A 17,986-nucleotide genomic window follows, 5' to 3' on the forward strand; every position below is an offset into this window, starting at 1 on the left:
CAGTAAAATGATTCCTCAAATCCTAACCAAACACCAAACACCAAACCCAGACTGGCTGATATGGGTAAGACTGGATTGATCTCTGAGACTATCGTCCTGACATACTCCTCACACCCGGAACCAAAATAACCCCTGAGGTCATCTAGTAGTTGCTAAATAACAACCTGGCTCAACAACAGAGCATCACCTGTAAGTGCTGTGCCCCTTAAAAACAAAACAAATTAAAAAACTCACACCTAATAGTTAGACTTAATAGTTAACTCAGACTTAATAGTTAACAATTACTTTAAAACAAGAAAAATTTAAGGGATTCAGGAAAACTAGATTAAGGGACACAGAGCAACCGGAACAGAGTAGAAATAGTCACTCTTTGGGAAGAATGAAAACCAAAATCAACCTGTATAGAAATTTATGAATGGGCAACCTAAACTGTTGTGTAAACCTTCACACCCAAAAGACAATAATGTATTATTAAAAAGAAAAAATTAAACAGCAATTAACCCAACTGAAAACTGAACTAACATGATTCAAAATAATATTTTAAGAGCTAAAAATTCACAGGGTTGCTTTGAGATAGAAGTTACTTGAGAGCAAGAGATTAAATTTTAAAAGTTAAATTTCAAAAAGCACAAAGAAAGCATGTCTGTTTTAAACCATTTCTTTTGTAATCTCTGTTTTCACAAACTAATAGAGTATATCCAATCTTTGGTTAAGAATAAGAAAATAGAACATTTTCTATAGAATATAGAATATTTTAATTTTTTGGAAAATATAGAATATAATAAAACTGACCTTTAAAAGTTCCTCTGATGTAGGGCGATCTTGAGGGATTTTCTGCAGACAAGAATCTACAAAGTTTCGAAAATAATCAGACCTATTGTAAAGGAAAGTATCAAGTGAACAGATTGCTGTTTCCTTTAAAACGCATCCACAAATCCAGGCATGTGCATATTGGTAAGATGAAAATGGAAACAAAGACTATTATGTATTTTATATTTCATATAAGTCAAAGAACACTGAAAAACTAATGCAACCAACGATTCATCGTTTTCCAGAAACTTGCACAGAGAATGTGAAAACCTTGCTGCCACATATTAATGATCACAACCCTTTATATACTGAGACAAAATTAAGGAAGCCTAGCTACACTTTACAAACTGCATTCAAAGAAAGGTAACATTCTTCTCAATTGCTAGCCCCTTCTCTAAGGGGCTCTCCTTCTTTGTGTGACCCTTGAATGATCAGTACAGCATGTTTCAGAACATCACTCTATGTGCTCTAGAAAGAAACTTCTGTTTTTTTCACATCTGAGTATTTGATGCCCAGAGCAACTGGGTAAGACTTCCATTAAATTGAAAATCAATTATTTTTTAAAACACGGTTAAACATCTTTAACATATTATGGTATCGACTGGAGTTCAGTAAAGCAATTTAAAAAAAATCAATATTTGAACAAAAAAATAATTTATAAATTATCAAGGGTTCAAGAGGGAGGGGGAAGTAAGGGGAGAGGGGAAAAAATGAGGAGCTGATACCAAGGGCTCAAGTAGAAAGCAAATGTTTTGAGAATGATGAGGGAAACAAATGTACAAATGTTCTTGACACAATGGATGTATGTGTGGAGTTGTATGAGCCCCCAATAAAATGATTTTTAAAAAATCAAAATTTGTTGCCAATATTCAAATAAAATATAAGTTCCTTGTACATCCAACAGAATAAAGGCAGTTTTGGGTAAATTTATTACTTATCTATTAGTAAAACTAAAGTAACTCTGGCCCAAAAGATTCATTTCATAAATCTATGCCTAAGTAGCTAAGACCTGTATAAAATCTTTAAAAAATAAAGCATCTGATTCATGTAGCTACTTGTAAATTTTAAAATATCTAAGTATGCTGAAACATAAAAATACTAAGTATATCTCAGGAATTAATTTACTTCTTCAGATTTCTACCAATACTAAAAACCCTAGTATCGTAAAACTATAAAGCTTATGATGAAAAAAAAAAATGCTTATGATGAAGTTGATTATATCAGGTCAAGAAAGCACTAGAACAAACATTTGAGCACAATCTGAATAACAAATATCATTATTACAATTAAAATGACTCCAAAGTTTTTACATAATCATTTAATAAAATTGTATAATTGTACCTATTTTATTACCACATGTATTAGAAACCATTTCTCAAATGAAATACAAGTTGTAGCAAGTTATACATTTTAGTTATAAAATACTAATGCTTAAATCATAGTACTTATTATGTATTAGGGTAATATACTTTCCTAAAGTTAAAGAAAAAATTAAAATATACATTTATTTTTTGGGGTAAAAAGCTTTACTTTCCCCTCAGAAGAATTTACTTTAGAAGACAGCACTGACTGCAGCTCGGGGAGAGAGCCATGTCTTATGAGAGCACCTGGGAGCAAATGAATGGGGAGGAAGAGAGTAGAGCACATCCTGGCCCACCAGTTCTGGAGGACTGTATCAATGCTCCAATAGCCAATGCACCGAGTGGACCATATGACTGAACCCACTATGAGACATGAAGTCCGCGCTGACCCATGGCCCTATGGGGGACAACACTGGAGACTCAGTGTCAGGATAGGCCCGGTCGGACCCCATGACACCAAGGCAAAACACTAAAGGCTTGCAGCAGAGCAACGGGGGGAACAGAGCAAGGAGCTCCCAAGGGAGTGCAAAGGATAAACTTTGGGGCAGAGCATGGCACCCTATTGGACTTGATTGGAGGACACGCCAAGATATCAAAAATCAGACCTTGATCTATTTACAGGTTTTTCTTTCTTTTAAAAAATTTTTCTTTTTCCTTTTTCTTAAATTTACTTTTCTGGGTCATTGGTTTTCTTTTTGTTGTCTTCGTGCTCTCTCTTGTCGCTTTGTCTTGCTATACTTTGTTTTTTGGTGCAGATTATTATCTCGGCAGATCTATCTAGTTAACAGAGGCTGGATGAACAGTCTAGAGGAGAAAACAATGGGACCGATGGTTCTGGGGGGACATGGAAGAGGGGGGCGGGGGAAAGGAGGTGGGGTTGACCAACCAAGGGACAAGGAAACAAGTGATCCAAAACTAGTGGCAAGGAGGGTGTGAGAGACCAGGTAGGGATTCAGCAGGGGTAATGCAACCAAGAGAAATTACTGAACTCAAATGAAGGTTGAGCATGATAGTGGGGCAAGAGGAAAGTACAAGAAAATTGAGGAAAGAACTAGGAGGCAAAGGGCATTTATAAAGGTCTGAATACAGGCATGTACACATGTAAATATATTTATATACGATGATGGGGAAATAGATATACGTGCATATATTTATAGGTTTAGTATTAAGGCAACAGGTGGACACTGGATCTCCACTCAAGTACTTACTCAATGCAAGAACACTATGTTCTATTAAATTGGCATTCCATGATGCACACCTTCCTGACACGATTGCCTAAGACAAATGGGTGCATAAGCAAATGTGGTGAAGCTGATGGTGCCCATCTATCAAAAGGTATAGTTGTCTAGTGTCTTAAAAGCTTGCAGGTAAACAAGCAGCCATCTAGATCACAAGCAACAAAGCGCATATGGAAGAAGCACACCAGCCTGTGTGACCACGAGGTGTAGAAGGGACCAGGTGTCAGGCATCAAAGAACAAAAAATCCTATCAGTGGGTGTCCACCTTCCCGCTATGATCACTGAAGACAAATGTGTGCATAAGCAAATGTGGTGAAGAAAGTTGATGTTGCCTGGCTATCAAAAGATAGAGCATCTGGGGTCTTAAAGGCTTGAAGATAAACAAGCAGCCATCTAGCTGAGAAGCAACAAAGCCCACATGGAAGAAGCACACCAGCCTGTGTGACCAGGAGGTGTCCAAGGGATCTGACATCAAAGAACAAAAATCATATCACTGTGAATGAGAGAGTGCAGAGAGGAGACCCAAAGCCCATCTGTAGGCAACTGGACATCCCCTTACAGAAGGATCACGGGGAGGAGATGAGCCAGTCAAGGTGCAGGGTAACAGTGATGAAACATACAAATTTCCTCTAGTTCCTAAATGCTTCCCCCCCCCCCCACCACCACCACCACCACCACTATCATGATCCCAATTCTACCTTACAAATCTGGCTAGAAAGGATGTACACTGGTACAAATAGGAACTGGAAACCACAGGGAATGTAGCACATATGATCCCTTCAGGACCAGTGGTGAGAGTGGCGATACTGGAAGGGTGGGGGAAAGGTGGGGTAGAAAGGGGGAACCGATCACAAGGATCTACATATAACCTCCTCCATGGGGGATGGACAAGAGAAAAGTGGCTGAAGGGAGATGTCGGACAGTGTAAGATATGACAAAATAATCATTTAAAATTAACAAGGGTTCATGAGGGAGGGGGAGCAGGGAGGGGAAAATGAGGAGCTGGTACCAAGGGCTCAAATAGAAAGCAAATGTTTTGAGAATGATGATGGCAACAAATGTACAAATGTGCTTGACACAATGGATAATGGATGTATGTATGGATTGTGATAAGCGTTACATGAACCCCTTATAAAATGGTTTCTAAACCAAGTAGCATACAATGGTAGTAAAAAAGTATTGCTACTAGAGTTCTAGTTCATACATGCATGGATTCATTCCAAACAAAACACGTCTCTGCAATCAGTGGATGGGTGTAGTCACTTGTCTTGGTCTCAGTAAGGTGCATTTAAAAAGATTCAATCAAGAACTGGTTTTCCAGAAGATGAGCGAGGCCACTTACATTCAAGTCAGCCCCGTAGATTATGGTGACTGTTCTTTGGGGGTACAAAGGGGTAATTTTGGTAGATTTTTTAAAAGGACTCAAAATCTTCATGAGGGTTTATGTTGAAGAAGGTTTAAGAACAATGAAAACCACGCTAGTGAGAAAAAGGCAGGAAAATTACAGTAACTACCCTTTGAGGGTAGTTAGGGCTGTACTGAGAATTTCCATGCACTCTACCATCCTGATTCTGGCCCTTCAGATTACTTTTTGTTCCCCAAACTCAAAAGAACATTGAAAATAGACATGATTTAATCACTTCTCGGCTTTTTGGCTAAGATCAAGTGTAGAAAATAGACATGATTTAATTCCTGACAGTTTTGACATGCTGGAATAAAAAGCTTCTTAGGGAAAGGATTATAGAGATGGAAAAACCGCCTTCAGGAGTGTTCAGATCAATGTAAAAGATAGGGCTCTCTCTGTCTACACACACACAGCCACGCACACACACGCACGTGTGTGTAAGTATATACACACACATATATAGGTTTATATGTGTACCCTTGTACATACTATTAAACATATATATATATGGTATAGAATAACCTGACACAAGAAAGGGTAAAATAAGTTTATTTTAATAATAATCTTTTCAGGCACACATTTACTTAAGCAAATAAATTCATTTTGCAATAGATCACGAACAAGTATTTCATTTACACAAAGTTGAGTAAGCTCTCTCTTTTGATACTCACCATTCATTAGACTGTAGTGTAGGGGATTCATTCTGGGCTATGTGATATAAGGCACTCATTGCATTCATATTAAATAAAGGAGGTTTCCTTTCCGCTGCACAAACAAGCAAGCACTCTTGTTAGAATACATGCTAATGTGAAATTATTAAAACATATACTGAAATACGATTAAAGGTTGCTGGACCTTTTATTTTGTTTTCCAATTTGAAACAAGTTTAAATTTTAAATAATAGCAAGTAAAGTTAAAAAACACTTTTTATTCTACATTGTTTTGACAGTAAATTCCTATCTTAATGCCCTATGATCCCTAAAACCTTTGTCTAGTTCCTAAAAACAAAAAAATTTTCCTCACTGCCAAAAATAATGACCTATTTTATAGCCAAAGTGAGTTTTGACAATTTGTGTCTTTCTAGGAATGTGACCACTTAAAGGTTATATTTAATCAGCATAAAATTATTTCACTATTGGGGGGGGAGGGTGGGGAAAAAATGAGCTGATACGAAGGACTCAAATAGAAAGGAAATGTTTTGAGAATGATGAGGCCATAAATGTACAAATGTGCTTGACACAGAGGATATGCATGTATGGATTGTGATGAGTTGGTTGAGCCTCCAATAAAATGATTTAGAAAAAAAGGAAAAATTCCTTGAAGATAAAAGATATGAAAATAATAATTTATAATTTATCAAGGGGTTATGAGCGTGGGGAAGAGGGAGGGAAAAAAGAAGAACTGATGCTAAGTGTTCAAATAGAAAGCATATGTTTAGAAAATGATGATGGTAATGTATGTACAAATATGCATGATTCAATTGATGTATGGAATGGTACAAGAGCTGTAAGAGCCCCCAATAAAACTATTTAAAAAAATTATTTCACTATTATCCATTTCAATATTATAAAATTTAAGGTTTTGTTTTTTGCCTTGAATTATGAATTATGATTTAAATGAAAGTTTTTAGAGCATATTGGTTTTCTATTTAATAATTCATATAAATTTTGTTTTGTAATACTGATTCCAATCCCCACAATGTAACAGCATGCTTCACACTTCCTCCTTGTGTTTACAATTTTCCTTCGCCTTTCCTACCTTCTGAGAGTTTCCCGTGGGCAAATGCTGCCCTTTACATCTATTTCATACAGTTGCTTGTTCTAATGAGTGTGCATCTGCTTGGTGTTATTGCTCATCTTACAGGTTAATCATGTGACTAAAGGTTGAGGCATGGCTACGGATTCAGTTCTAAGCTTGAAGGCTGTCTATGGGCCATATTCTCAGGGCTCACATCAGTTGGTATCAGACGAGGTAAGCCTAGACATTTTTTTCAATGGTTTTTCAGTTTTGTTTGTTATCTTACTCTAAGTCCTCCTATTGTGATCCCTTTCAGGGAGGGCCAGCAGCGATAGCTGGGTGCTATATTGTGTTGGTTTCAGGGTTATGGGAGCTGGTGATCCCGCAGCCCATTAGTCCTTCATACTGATTATTTACTTGCATCGTTGATTTTCTTCTCTTTTTTTTGCTCCAGATGTGGAGAAAAACAACTGCATGTTAGATGCTCATTCACAAGTTTTTACTATCTCAGCTGCTACTCACCAAAGTAGGATGAAGAATACTGTCTTTGTAGGTTATGTTATGCCAAGTGAACTAATGTCTCTGAGACCCTGAGGTCCTGAACCCACAGGGCCAGTAACTCACTACCTCAAGGTGTTTGGTTATGGCTAAGAAATTTTCATAACTTTCCCCTGCATGGTCTACTATTATATGAAGGTAAATTAAAAGGTGCTGCTACTTGGGTACTAGTTCATACATACACAAGATTTTTCCAGACAAAATGTGTTTAAACATGTTTCTCTGATTGGTGTTTGACTGTAAGGAAGTTCTCTTAATAATGCATTTGTCTTAGTCTCATTAAGGTTCCTTCACAAAAAGAGATTCTCTAAAAATAGTGGCATCCCAAGGGAATAAATTCAAGGCAGAGGATAGCTCAGAAGGTTATAGTGACTGGAAGACCAACAAAGGGGTAATCTTGGTGGATTTGCTAAAGGAACCGGACCATTATGGACTAATCAGGAAAAAGTTTTAAGAAAATGTATAAAAAATTATTAGAAAATTAAAGTAAAAACTTTAATTGATTGTATATATATTGCTTCCCTTAGGAACTGGCATATGGCGTAAATAAAAAGTTATAATTTGGCACAGAAACTCAAGTTTAACACTGATTAAATCTTATTAAAGAAAAATGCTTACCTAACTCAATACATGTTATTCCAAGAGACCATACATCTACTTTGCCATCATATTGTCCTTCATCCATGGCTAAAATTACTTCTGGGGCCATCCTGAAACATAAAATATTCATTTACATTAAAGTTCTAAAATAGTTATGTCATTCTTTAACAATATAATGACCATCTATGGGGAAAACTGCTTTAAATTTCAATACATTTCTTTGAACATAAGGATGTTTATAATACAAAACACAGATATGACAGGTATGAAGAAAACCTTTAGCACTGCACATATAATTTTAGACTATCCTCTTCTTACCATCTGTCACAATCATACATCAGTACTCTAAAGGAAGGACATCCAAGAAAAAAGCTGTAGTCTGCAGAATCTAATACTGTATATACCCCAATATACTGGGAGTACAGCAACATTACAAAGGGCGATTTTTGCTCAAAGTATTTAAGTTTATCAATAGCAATAAATAGTGTCAGTTGCTTTGGTTGACATAAGCTGACTTCATTTATTTGAGAAACTATCTACCCAAATACTCAAGATTGGATAACCACAGTGTGTCTTCCTTTCAAAGAAAATTAATGTCCCATGATAATAGTTCACAACTCAAGCAATCATACAATTTTCATTTTCTAGGTTTCACTTATTTAATTAGCATTTCAATTAGTTCTTGATACCATGATCTATACTTCATTTTTATTTTGTGTTAAGCACAGAAAAGAAACTTAAAACCAGTTAACTTCTTCTGTAAGATGGTTCCCAGAAATGTCTGTTCTTAATATTGTATTCACATATTCAAATATATAAATGCAAACTTTCCATTGTCTGTAACTGAATCTTCCCAAAGATTTTTGAAAGATATTGAAGTAAGTCTTGGAAATTTAAAAAGTTAAGGAGGATGTGATTTTTATTTTATTGTAGGACTTTCCAGGGACCCCCCCCCCACCCCGGGACTTTTTACATCGAATATTCACTATCAATTTCTAAAGTGGAGACTTATTCTGGAGTGCATTTGCTCATAGAATCTTTTATCTAAGACCTAGACTAGGGATCCACATAAGAAATTTTTGTCATCTAGAGCAGTGGCCTTCGCTTTAATTCATTTACTCACTACATACTAAAACACAAACTAAAAAAACTATGTATCCATCTTGAACTTTTGGTAATTGACATGTAAATTTAATAAACTTAATATGTGCAAAGAATATAATACATAGTATATATGTACATATTGTGTCTGTCATATTTTAATATAATTTTATCATAATCTTGGAGCTGCAGAATTAGCTAATTTATTTTTAACTGCCATATAACCTACAGTAAAGGTTATCTTCACGGTTGTAATAACCAGTCAAATTAAAGTAATTTGCTGTCAGGAAAGTCTGAATTCATTTTTCAATGAAAATAAACATATTGCTTACTCTATGTCCTAGACAAGCATCCTTTGTAAATTCTGAGTTAGAGGGGCTGTGGAATGGCGTGACAGAGAGCGCTAAAACTAAAATTACAATAACTGGAAAGGCACAGGCCTGCCATGCATCTGAACGCTAACCTTTCAATATCTCTCATAAGCGTTACACTGCTCGTACCGTCTTTTTGGTGTTTCTCAGAGGGTTTTACATCCCAGGGGAGATCCAGTACTATAATAATCAGCATACATAAGAAGTTTTACATATGAGTGGGGAGATTTTGAAAAGCATGTAAGAATGAATTGGCAAGGGCTATCAGGCACAACTTCCAAATTAGAGCAAGAGAACATATGAAAGCTGAAGAATTTTTTTTAAGTATTCCCTTAAACTTGCTGATAATTCTAATGAATTATTTATACATAATTACATGACATCTAGAATTTAATTCAAAATAACTGGGGGTGGGAGGTAGGGGTGTGGATAAAATAGTACATAGGACAAGATTGGCCTCAAACCTCACAATGCTGTTGGGTTAAGTGACTAGAAAATGAACTTCATTATTTTTGTTTACTTTTAGATATATTTGAAATTCTCCATAAAGAAAAAAACAGCAAAGGGAGAGACTGATTGATTTTGGGGCTCATAACTAATTCTAGTTCAATCTAACAATGAGTTCTTATGACAGTGTTCAGCTTGCTATTCACCCTCATGAAGAAATCACTGAAGACATGGGTGTTATAGCACAGTGTGGTAAAGAAACCAAATAATGCCCAGCTATCAGAAACAACAGTCTGGGGTTTGTCCTCAGTCGGTCATCGAAGTGGGATGTCAATTAAGTCCACCTGGAAGAAGTACACCAGCCTGTGTGATCAACGGATTGTAAATAAAATCCAAACCCAAAAGAGGGAATTGTATGAGAGCTTACATTGTGAACACCCAGTTTGTAGAAGGTAATGGAAACCCAAAAACATTTGCAGAGGCCCCACATGGACTAAGCCTCTGGTGAATCCCCCTGACCATAGTTGAGGGATAGGAATAGCCCTGCTCTCAGACAGAGAACACTGTAAAGTCCATTAGGACTGAAATAGTTAGGTTAAAATGCATTATCCTATCATTTGATCTTCCTTTTGACCCATTTTAAAGCCATTTCAGTTTTAAATGTCTGCATTCTTTTTGACTGAGGATTTTCCGTTTTGTCTGCCCATTGCTGGTTTTGTTGGAATCTTGTTTGTGTTTTGACTTTCTGAATATGAAATCCAGGACAGGGAGATCTACAGAAAATGACGAGACTGATAACTGCCTAGGGACGTGGCGGGTGAGAATGGTTTGGTGGGAATAGGACACTAATAACGAGTTTGAGAAGAAAATGTCCTGAAATTGGTTGTCGTGATGATTGTAACATATCTTCTCAATATGATTGAGTGCATTAAATTGTATAATATGTGAAGTATATAAACATATATTACAGAATTTTAAACTAATATAAATTACTCTATCAATAGTTAAAAAAGGCCGCTAGTCTTCAGATATTCTTAGTCTGAAGATTACTAAAATACAGTAATTATTTTTTTTTTGTGAGAGCAGGAGAGCCCCTACTTCATTGCTAACCAAGGGTTATCAGTAAAGATGAATTTAAGGAAAACACAAAAAATTTCCATTTAGTATTTTAATCTCCCCCTACTTTTGAATTTTTTTCCTTTTTACCCCAAACCCATTTTGAGGCAGATAATAATAATAATAAAGTGAATGAAATGGGGGTGAGAGGGCACCAAGCTAAAGGGTTAACAAGGGCAAGTCAAGGACAGCACTCAAATCTGTATTAAAAACTAATTTAAACAAAAAACGAACTAAAATTCTTAAAATTAAAATGTTCAAAATAGCATTATTTATAGGAAAGATATCCGAAAAAACTGTACAACCACATACTATATATATAAATGATATCACTATGAGGATCAATACGAGAGCAGATTATAATTACCAGTATGGCGTTCCCACAAAAGAATTGGCAGGAGATGCCATGGAAGCAGATCCAAAGTCAGCAAGCTTCACCTGGCCTGGTTCTGTCAGAAGGATATTTCCTGCTTTGATATCTCTGAGTTAAAGGAATACAGAAAGTTATTTATCTCTTCTTCATTAGATTGTATTGAAAATAAAAACCAAACAATGGGACAGGGAAGGAGAAATAAAAATCATTCAGTCTTAGGAATTTCTTATTACTAGGAGAGTATTGAGTCCAACAAACAAAAATGAAATAAATATCAAGGAAAAATATTGCAAAAAATATTGAAAAGTTATAAATAACAAATGACTGAAAATCAGCTAATTAGAACACAGTCTTTATCTTGAGGCTGTTCTCTGGTACAAATAATGGTCTTAAAATTAGAATTAGAGTGACCACAGAAGATTTGGGTGCAACAGCAAAGTGTGGTGAAAAAATTAGACGGTGTCTATTAGGGTCTTCTTAAAGGCTTGTTTCCAAACAAACAGCCACCTAAGTGAAATATCAACTAAGGACTTGGAGGAAGCACACCAACATCAATGATCTAAGGATTGTAAATCATACAATCTGAATACAAAGGAGGGAACAGTACTGGAGCCAGAATTGTGAGATTCTGATTTGCAGAAGGTTGTAGATGACAGTGGAAAGTTCAAGATAAACTTGTGAGATGCACCCAGTGCATAAGCCTCCAGTGATTATTCTCTATCCATAATGGGAGGATGGGAGTAAACAAGTTACCAAACAGAATGCATTGGAGAGAGGACTGTAAGAGTTCAAACTTATAAACCTGACTTGAACACTGAAAACTCTATCAGTCGACTCCCCCCACTCTGCTGTACATTGGGCCTGATCTCTGAGGTATTTTGTCAGAGGGTAGACCTCTTGAACTGCTGTTATATGTTTTTGTTATATGCGACCCGGGATTGATGAACCTATGGAGAAAACAAGTAGAATAAAGGGTTCCCAGGAAGTATAGCGAGGGAGGGGAGGGAAAGGGGAGCTGATAATCAAGGAGTTCAAGAAGGAAGACAATGTTTTGAAACTGTGGCAACAATTTTACAACACTGACATGATGGAACTATGGAGTGATATATCTGTATTAGCTTCCAATAAAATGGTTTGAAATAAAATTAGAATTAGATTGGTAGCTGAAAATCTTTTCATAATCTATAAAATTTCAGTATACCTTAGTATAAAACAAATCTGGCTAAAAATTTAACATTCTCCTTCTCCTTTGTATTACAATGCATGCACTATTAATTATTTTCATTCCATTTGTTTAAAATAATGGAGAGGTACTTCTTGCCAAGCAACTTATTTACAAGCCGCATGGATTTCTCTTGACTTTCTCATAAAAAAAAAAAAGATAATCCATTAACTCACAATGATACGATTACATGATTGGGCTTCAAAAAGTTTGTTGGAAAGTAGAATATAAAAATAGAAAAGAGCAGTGAATAAAAAAAAGATAACAGAGAACAATCAAATTATCTGATGTAGATTATATGCCAATAAAATGGGGGGAGGGGGAGAAGATGATAGAATTTTCCTACAAACTGAAGCCCCCTAATACAGTTTAGTATTATTACATTTCTAATAACCCAAGGAAACTTTATATATACTATAACAATGGCTACTTTTCTCCTAAAATCACCAATACCAATAATGCTTTATAAAACGGTTTAATTCTTAAGTAGCTTCTACATGTCCATTTCATAGAATCACTGGAAAATAATCTGGCAGTATCAGTTATGATGAGGACAAAAGATAAAGGTCAAATTCTAGCTCTATCTGGCCTTGCAACCCTTAGAGTATTTGTCACAAACTAGGACTATGAGTGTGCATCAGTAAAATTAAAAAAATAGGATTGTTAATATTCTTTCTAATTTATAAAGTAAGCAATTCTACAATTAAATTTCTACTACAAATCCATGAAGTGTGCATAACTCAAGAAGGTCTAGCAGTATGAGTAAACAAAGAAATAATCCTAAAAAGAGCCAGTATAATCTTTTTAGAATAAGGACATGTTAGGGAAAAATGCATTTATAATATTCTAAAATGATTCTAAACTTGGTGATCACCACAAAAATTCAGTTAATGAATTTTAGAGTTGATAAATGCAACAATGAATTTGCTTATTAACATATGATAATTTTCAAAGCACTTACCTATGGATCATGGTATGAGAATGTAAGTAGGCTAATCCCTGGAGAGCACCATGTGTAATTGCTGCTATTTCCACTTCCTGTAATGGCTTTTTGTGAACTTAAAATAAAGAATTTATTTGAAGCTAGTTATTACATAAAACATTTTTATTTATAAAAATAAATATACTTACCTATTTGAGATACTAATATTCAGCTAGAAGGGATTTACTTTCCACGATAATAAAAGGAAATCTATAGAACTTTATAACTAGCATATAGTTCTGTCCAGCTATTCATATATTTTCACAGTCAAATTCCCTCTAAGCTAACAAGAATAAAGAATTGTTTGGTGGATATAAAAACAAAATTGACCGAAGAAATGTTCTCTCTTTGATCTGAATGTAAAGTGTGGATTCAAGCTGTTAAGGAGCGAAAAAGAAACTATAAAAATCACAATAATGAAAGGTACCTATGTTATGTGACTATCTAATATTCAATGAGGATAGTACATACCATGCTGAAAATATAGGAAAGGCTATGGCCTTTTTCTGTATTTGAATAGGTTTTTTCATTATTTAGCATTAACATAGTATATGAAATCTTTGAGTTATGTTATTATTTTTATTTTCTAATAATCCATGGAAACTTACCTTCAAGTAAATCTGAAGCAGATCCTAAACAATATTCCATTACAAGCTACATAGGGAAAAAATTTATAAATTATTAGAACATATTATTATAAGAATTACATTTGAAATGAAATAAATTCACCCAGGAGGCTCGAGAGAAGTTTGAAGTAAGTAAAATAACTACAAGTTATTATTTGCCTTAAAAAGATATTTATCAATTTGTTAACTATATGTTTCATGTTAATCTATTATAAATTAATCTTTTAATAATGCTAACAAAGAGTGACGTTTACAAATGGGTATTTCAAATAAAAAACAGATCAGAGAACTATTCTTTTATAGTTATCCCATAGTATAGCATTACTGATAATTGTTAGGAGCCAGAAAACTAGACTCTAGAAGTATATGTACAAAGTTTAGGTTACAGCTAAAATATCTCTCTTAGAGTGTTCCTATATGCCAGATTATCTTAAATATAACTCTCGACTAACAATGCTTACAACATTATGTATTGTAAGATGCCACTGAGTTGGCCTCTGATTCACACCTTGCACCAAGGAAGGACTTGTTGCCAGGTTCCACACCACCTCCATCAACAGTTGTAGATCAGACCAGTGTGATCCAGAGTTTCCATTGGTTAAGTTTTAGAAGTAGATTGCCAGATCTTTTTCCCCTAGTCTGTCTTAGTCTGTTTGCTTCACTGATACCTATCAGTACCATAGGAACATGCAAGCCACCACTCACAGTGGTTCTGCATACAGTACATTGGCCAGAAATTGTACCCTGGATCTCCTGCATGATAGGCAAGACTTCTATCAATCACCTCCAAGACTTAGGAGGTAGGTTATTATTATTCCTATTTTACAGATGGAAAATTTGAGAAACAGAGGTAACTTGCACATTAAATCTGCTGCTTATTTAATCTTAACCTCAAATTTGGAGTTTCTCCAAAATTCAAACTAGATAAAAATGTACCAACATTAAAAAACTAAATCTAAGTTCAGTATTATAAAATGATAATTAGTTTCTATTAATTATTCAATAAAAGGGAGTCATTTATGTTTAAAAGAAATTGAGTACTTCTCTTAAATGAATTATTAAGCTTATACAATTGTAGAACTGGAAGGTGTTGCTTTTCCTCTCTCAGATTAACTAACATACCTTTCTTTGCATGTTCTTACAAAACTAGTTTGACTTCTTCTTAATTAGTTAATTTTAAATCAAAGACAACTAAAATTACAGCAAGGAGAGAGTAGATACCTACCCATGCTGTGTGCTCACGCAAATAGCAGCCTTTATATTCTATACTGTTAGGATGTTTTATTCTTTGTAGAAACTTGACTTCTTTAATAATATCCTGCCATTTCTGTGAGGGATGAAAAGGATGAAGGAGAAAATTTATGAATAGTAGTTTTTATTTAGAAAGTTAAAGAATAAAGCAATTGCTACATCAAGAAGAGCTAATAAAAAACCTAACTCTGATTTATTTAGAACTTTTAATGTCCAAATAAAAAAACTAGAAGACACTACATTCAGAGAGTTCAGAATTCAGTTACATGATTTGCAAAATTATTTCATTCAAGGCACGCTAACCTATTATACAGAATAATCTGCTGAACAAGAGTTCAAAAAATTAAAAGATGAGGGTACAATAGAAGGTGGGAGTCTTTTGGGATTGTCAGTAATACTATGGTTATTGCTTTAGGTTCTAATTACATGGGTAATTTGCTTTGTGAAAGAAATTATATTCTTCTTTTAAAAAATTCTGGTGTCCGCCCAACATGTCTTTCTCCAACATGCCAATAAATATGTATCATTTAACCTACCTCAGTAGACTGCTTCCCACTGTAAGACATTTTTTTGATGGCCACCACTTCATTGGTGCGCACATCTCGTGCCTGCAAATATAGCAAAGAAAGGATCATTGAGAAAATTAATAGATTAAATTGGAGCAATCATTTCTCTGAGAATACATCAGTAAACTACCATGTGAAAAAGGATATTAAAGAAAAGTGAGCTGATACCAAGGGCTCAAGTAGAAAGAAAAAGTTTTGAAAACAATGATAGGAACATATGTACAAATGTGCTTGACACATAATGTAAGTATAAATTGTGATAAGAGCTGTATGAACCCCCAATAAAATGATTAAAAAGAAAGAACTGCTTTTTTGTTGTTCTTTTTTTTTTTTATCAGTCTCCGTGGAGACCGTCAAAAATTGCCAATGCCGACTATATTTCAAGTCATCACGGCGGGGTATTGGGAAAAGTAAAACTGTTTTTACAGAACTTTTTATTTTACTCATTTTATTGGGAGCTCATACAACTCTTACCACAATCCATCCATACATCAATTGTATAAAGCACATTTGTACATTTGTTATCCTCATCATTCTCAAAACATTGCTTTTCACGTAAGCCCCTGCCCCTGGTATCAGCTCCTCATTTTCCTCCCTCCCTCGTGAATCCTTGATAATTAATCAATTATTATTTTGTCATATCTTACAGCGGTATCCGATGTCTACCTTCACCCACTTTTCTGTTGTCCGTTCCCGAGGGAGGTTATATGTAGATCCTGATAATTGGTTTCCCCTTTCTACCCGACCCTTCCTCCACCTTCCAGGTATCGCCACTCTCACCACTGGTCCTGAAGGGATCATCCGCCCTGGATTCCCTGTGTTTCCAGTTGCTATCTGTACCAATGTACATCCTCTGGTCTAGCCAGATTTGTAAGGTAGAATTGGGATCATGATAGTGGGGGAAGGGAACTTGAGGAAAGTTGTATGTTTTATCATTGCTACACTGCACCCTGACTGGCTCCTCTCTGTCTCTTCCTGCGACCCTTCTGTAAGGGGATATCCAGTTGCCTACCGATGGGCTTTGGGTCCCCATTCGGCACTCCCCCTCATTCACAATGATCTGATTTTTTTGTTCCTTGATGCCTGGTAACTGATCCCTTCGGCACCTCGTGATCACACAGGCTGGTGTACTACTTCCATGTGGGCTTTGGTGCTTCTGAGCTAGATGGCCCCTTATTTACCTTCAAGCCTTTAAGACCCTAGATGCTGTATCTTTTGATAGCCAGGCTCCATCAGCTTTCTTCACCACATTTGCTTATGCACCTGCTTTGTCTTCAGCGATTGGGTCGGGAAGGTGAGCATCATGGGATGCCAGTTTAATAGAACAAAGTATTCTTGCATTGAAGGAATACTTGAGTGGAGACCCAATGTCCATCTGCTACCTTAATACTAAACCTATAAATATATGCACATAAATCTATTTCCCATCCTCACATATAAACATATTTACATACGTACATGCCTTTATTTAGACCTCTATAAATGCCCTTTGCCTCCTAGCTCTTTCCTCTATTTCCTTTTACTTTTCCTCTTATCCCACTATCATCATGCTCAGCCTTCATTTGGGTGTCAGTAATTCCTCTTGATTATATTTTTACAGAACATTTAACAAAAACATTATATAACAATTTTAAAAATTGGAATTTTGAAAAGAAAAACAAAAGTTTGTTAAAAAAAACTTTTAATCATTACCTACCTGAATTTGTAGGTAACAAAACATTTACCAATTCAACATTTTTCACATGTAGAATATAGTGAGAGCCATATAATTTAGTGATATTACCTGGCTTCATGTTGGATAACCAACATTATTTATTTCTAACTTTTTTCTATCCCCTGTGACAGAAGCTCCATCTCTTATTAAGCTTGTCCCTCCCACCCACCCCTCCAGCCTATGGTAACCTGAGAGCTTTATGCATGTTCCTATTCCTTTATTTGACTGACTTAGTTCACTCAGCATGTTTTCAAGGTTTGTTCATTTTGTCGCATGTATCAAGACTTCATTTCTCTGTATGGTTGTATATAGTATTCTACTGATATATATAACACATGTTGCTTATTCATTTGTCTCTTGACGGACATTTAGGCTGCTTTCATCGTTTGACCAATGTGAATAGTGCTGCAATGACCATTTGTGAGCATACATCTGATTAGGTTCCAGTTATCCAATCTTTTGGGTATGTACCTATGAGTGGAACTGCCTAATTTAAATAGTAATTCTA

At 35.4% G+C, this 17,986-nt stretch overlaps 1 protein-coding gene across 2 annotated transcripts in view; it reads right to left on the reverse strand.

Moving 5' to 3' along the window:
* The window catches only part of TAOK1 (TAO kinase 1), a 105,384-nt gene that overhangs the window by 35,327 nt on the left and 52,071 nt on the right, over positions 1 to 17,986 (reverse strand). For both annotated transcript variants that reach the window (XM_075561277.1, XM_075561278.1), the window contains 8 exons: positions 15,735 to 15,806; positions 15,173 to 15,274; positions 13,930 to 13,975; positions 13,301 to 13,397; positions 11,112 to 11,225; positions 7,728 to 7,819; positions 5,486 to 5,579; positions 793 to 874 (listed from right to left, as the gene is read on the reverse strand). In XM_075561277.1, the coding sequence (XP_075417392.1) occupies positions 793 to 874; positions 5,486 to 5,579; positions 7,728 to 7,819; positions 11,112 to 11,225; positions 13,301 to 13,397; positions 13,930 to 13,975; positions 15,173 to 15,274; positions 15,735 to 15,806 (699 nt within the window). The remainder of the gene's footprint in view (positions 1 to 792; positions 875 to 5,485; positions 5,580 to 7,727; positions 7,820 to 11,111; positions 11,226 to 13,300; positions 13,398 to 13,929; positions 13,976 to 15,172; positions 15,275 to 15,734; positions 15,807 to 17,986) is intronic.

The sequence above is a fragment of the Tenrec ecaudatus genome, chromosome 10 (genome assembly GCF_050624435.1).
Source record: "Tenrec ecaudatus isolate mTenEca1 chromosome 10, mTenEca1.hap1, whole genome shotgun sequence".
Lineage (NCBI taxonomy): Eukaryota > Metazoa > Chordata > Mammalia > Afrosoricida > Tenrecidae > Tenrec > Tenrec ecaudatus.